Genomic DNA, 4,320 nt, shown 5'->3' with positions numbered 1-4,320 from the left:
AACAGCAGCAGCAGCAGCAGCAGAAGCAGCAGAAGTGCGCAAAGTAGGCGACGGCCAGCAGAATCAGCTTCCGAAACGTCAACCTAAGCGAGAGCGCCAGAAGCACGGTACACTGTGAACGGATTGCTGGAGGCTTTCTACTCCCCGATCGACGGATCGTCAACAAATCGGAAGCGGAAGAGGTAATCCTCGCCAGCATCACCGAGGAATAATCAGCGGCGACATCCTCGCCACCTGTACCGTTGCCGTGAGTTGGCCGTCGATCGAAGAAGGAAGGTCTTCGTACTGTTTTGCCGCACACCAAAGGGAGGGCTTCAACCGCGGTGTTGAAAGCGCTCGTAATCGATTTGGATGGAAGTATGAACCAAGAGCCTTTCACATACGCCTTAACGCAGATCAGTCACTTTGTGTCGAACGTGAACAAGAAGAACTTTGCGGCCACAAGTCGGCAGCTAGCGCAGGTGAGTAGTAAACCGAACAGGGAAAGTACTCGGCCATGGAGGAGCTTGGGAACAAGTGGAGTGTGTCGAAGGAAAGAAAGGTGATGATGAACAGTAAACAGGAACATAATAACACAGATTTTTTGCCGGAGGCCACCATCAATGAAACAATGTTTACGTTTTGGAACATTGCAGCTGTGAACGTGGTGCCTAATATTCGAAAGATTTGGCACCGATCGGGGTTTGGCAAATGCACTTCGATTAGTGCAATGAGTGAAATTTGTCTCAATGCCCTCCATAAGACCCCCTTTGCATCGCTTGGAAAGCCCTGTAGCTTTCACTTGCGATTGTCGAATGTTGTTCCAAAAAGGTGCTGACGAATAGTTGATGGTTTCCATGTTTTCGGCGGACAATCATTTGAAATGCAGCAAATGAGCGGCGAGAGAGTGTTTTTGGCTGCATAAAAAAGGTTGCTTGGATAGTAGTAGATTGATGCTTTCTATGTTTTTGGGGGAATATTTTTCGGAATGTGTGGAAATGTATCCTCACACCCCACCGAATAGGCGGCTGGGTGACGTTTCCAGGGGCGTAGCTGGTGCTCGGCTGAAAGTGACAGTTCCAGCGGCGTTCCTGTCAGTGCTATGGCCGGTGCTGCCAGTCGCTTGGTCTCCGCCATGTTTGATCGGAAGTGAAAGAGAAGCGAACGGGCTTTCGAGAGTGCTGCACGGAGTTGGTGCGTGCGTGAAATAGGCTACGGAAAATGGAAAATTCTCAGGACCCATTGCTTTCGCTGCGTTTGTGACACACACGCACGGTGTACAGTTGCGTATCGACGGTGCAGTAGCGTGCGCCACCGGGCGTCGCGGCCGGGCAGAAAAGCCTCCTCCGTTCGGAATTGCCAGACTTGCCGTTTTTCTTTTCATCCTCTGTTCCCGTCTCTTGTTCCGTTGTGGTTGCTCGCTTCTTCTCCAGCCCTGTTTCGGGCTCGCGGTCCGTGTCGCAACGAACGCGGCCGAAAAGATATAATTCGATTACTTTGTACGTGTGCGTGTGTGTGTAAGGGTCGATTTTTTCGCCCATTTGCCCCTGAAACAACGCACTCTAATATTCTATCCCCGTTTCGTCGGACCGTCGCCTTTTCCGGCCCTGCAACCTGCAGTTGGTGAAAGACTTTGGACTTGAAGCGGACCGTCATCTGCTGCACTGCCTTTTCTCATCGATCGACTTCGGAGACGCCACACAATCCGCCTCCCGTGGTTATTGCCAGGCTCGCTTGCTGGCCACTGAACTCGCGAGCCTGTCAAACAAACCGCAGCTGGTCGCCAACGTTTGCTTCGCCATCGACAATCCGTTCCCGCAGCAAAAGGTAAGCGAGCCGTGGAACTTGGGGTGCGTGCGTGTGTGTGTCGCTCTTCTAACGCTGGCCATTATTTGTCCGGTTTTCTTGTTCCGCACAGTCTCTGAAGCCAACGGCGAATCTGGTAACGCAAATCTCGAAAACGTTGTCCTGCACCCCGGTCCAGGAAACGGCCGTTTCGATCGCTCTGCTCAACTCGAAACACCCGGAAACGGTACGGATCGCCGAGAGCCATCTACAAACGTGCCTTGCCGGGCTCATTGAAACATACATCGATTCTGGTGAGTGGCCCGATAGTTATAGAACCAAGCGCGGCCCTCCTAAAAGTACACTCTCCTCTCTGTTCCCACCGCCAGATACTGCCAGCAACGTTGAGGGAAACTTGAACGACGTTTCGCCCGAGTTCCTGCAGCAAATACTGTCGCTGATTGCGGACGGCAAGCACACGGCGTACGGGCTATCGGAGCAAACGTTTGCCCGCTTCACGCACCAGCTGTGCCGGGACTTTCCGCGCGATCGGGTGCCGCTCATTCTAGCGCCCCTGCTGTACGCGGAGAACTCGGAGATTTCGGCCGAAATCCTCAAGCTCAACACGCACAGCATCCTCCGGTCGTCGATCATGGAAACGTCCTGGACGAACCTGGTCATGGAGGTGGGCTACTCGTTCACGGCCACTCTGGACGACTGCAAGAACCACCTGCTGAAGGTGGGTGGCCGGGAGATAACGCCGCAGGACGTGGCGAAGATCGTGTCCTCGATGTGTCTGACGCACGCGTCGCTTTCGGAGAGTAACATCAACCTGCCGACACCGAGTGCCTTCTGGCCGCAGGGCAGTGATCCGTCGGCGAAGGCGAAGGATGGCCAGAACGGGTCGTCGGCCCAGGAGAACAGCACCTGGAAGCCGGAAGTGTTGGTGCAGGCCCTGAAGGAGGTCGTGCCGAACCTGAACTGGAAGGAGGTGTGCCTGGCGATGGACCACCCGGAGTTTATGTTGAAGGATCGGGCGGGCCTCTCGCTGCTGCTGACGATCGTGAAGATGGGCATGCAGGCGAGCAACATGGGGCAACACTTTCCGGTCGAGTGCCTGTACCAGCGGTGGTCGAACTCCGAGGGTCAGCTGTCGGTCATTTCGTTGATTCTGAAAAACCCCGATCTGTACTCGTTCGCCGATCACATCTACACGAGCGTCTCGGTGGAGCTGCTCAAGACGCCGCCGGAGACGGACAACAAGGAGGTGGCCTCGTGGATGTCGCTGCACCTGGTCGACGTGCTGCTGTACATCGCGGACCAGGGCCTGTACGTGCAGGTGATGGACATCTTCAAGCTACCGATTCAGCTCTGCCCGGACATCCTGTTCCTGTCGCTGCTGCAGATCAACCCACCGATGACGGTGCCGCGGCAGGATCTGTTCACGAACCTGATACCGATCTTCCTGGGCAACCACCCGAACTCGGGCACGATTCTGCACCACGCGTGGAACCACACGAACTTCAACATGACGCTCCGGCACATCATCCTGCACTCGATGTCCGAGTGGTACATGCGGGGCGACAGTGACCAGTCGCGGCTGTCCCGCATCCTGGACGTGGCGCAAGATTTGAAGGCCCTGTCGGGGCTGCTCAATGTCCGCTCGTTCATGTTCATCATCGACCTGGCCTGCCTGGCGTCCCGGCGCGAGTACCTGAAGCTCGAGAAGTGGCTGGCGGACAAGATCCGGGAGCACGGCGAACCGTTCGTGAAGAACATCATCAAGTTCCTGCAGCGCCGCTGCCCCCAGATCGTGGTCGGTGGCCCCGGTGGCAAGTACAGTGGCGACGAGCAGATCCCCAAGTCGGCCCAGCTGCCACCGGAAACGCTCAGCACGATCATCGGGTGTCTGCAGGGGTGTATCGGCAACGTGACTCCCGAGGTGACGGAAATGATCGTCGGCATGTCGCAGTACAGTATGCTGCTGAGCTCGAAGGCCCGTGCCCAAGCACCTCAGCAGCAACAGCAACAGCAACAACAGCAACAGCAACAGCAGCAACAACAGCAGCAACAGCAGCAGCAACAGCAGCAACAACAGCAGCAACAACAACAGCAGCAACAACCACCGCCTCCGGGAGTTCTGCGCCCGCACCGCGGTCTGGACGCGTTCAGTGCCTCGGCCATGGGCGGCAGTCAGCTGTTCCCTCCGACGGTCGAATCGCTCACCTGTTTGACGGCCAACATCGGCGGGCTGAACATTGGCGGTGGACCTGGTACCGGCGGTGCCGGCGTCGGTGGTCCCGGTGGGAGTGCGTTCAGTTTCAACAACATCATCGCCACGCCCGCTTCGCCGTCGCGTCTGCTGCCCTCGAGCAGTCCGTTCCCGATGATGACGCTGCCACCGGGAGCTGCTGCGGCCGCCGCTCAGGTCGGTTCGCTGGGACGGTTGACGCAAACGCCGAACGATAAGCTCGGCATCCCGAATGCCGCCATCACGGCGAGCCCGTTCGCCGATATGGTGCAGACCGTGTCGAAGGAGGTGGAAGATGAGGCCAA

The 4,320-nt window shown here is 56.9% G+C and overlaps 1 protein-coding gene across 1 annotated transcript; it reads left to right on the top strand.

Annotated features, from left to right (window-relative positions):
* Window positions 1–359: 359 nt before the first annotated feature.
* Window positions 360–4,315, top strand: LOC128276591 (CCR4-NOT transcription complex subunit 1-like; the record flags this gene model as incomplete). Its single annotated transcript, XM_053015049.1, has 4 exons — window positions 360–461; window positions 1,600–1,806; window positions 1,898–2,078; window positions 2,154–4,315. Coding segments are annotated over exons 1-4 (2,652 nt in total), but the record flags the coding sequence as incomplete, so codon positions are not given.
* Between the last annotated feature and the right edge of the window lie 5 nt (window positions 4,316–4,320).

This window comes from Anopheles cruzii, unplaced genomic scaffold (genome assembly GCF_943734635.1).
Source record: "Anopheles cruzii unplaced genomic scaffold, idAnoCruzAS_RS32_06 scaffold01676_ctg1, whole genome shotgun sequence".
NCBI classification, from domain to species: domain Eukaryota; kingdom Metazoa; phylum Arthropoda; class Insecta; order Diptera; family Culicidae; genus Anopheles; species Anopheles cruzii.
The sequence above is the reverse complement of the archived record's forward strand: the minus strand, read 5'-3'. Positions and strand labels throughout refer to the sequence as shown.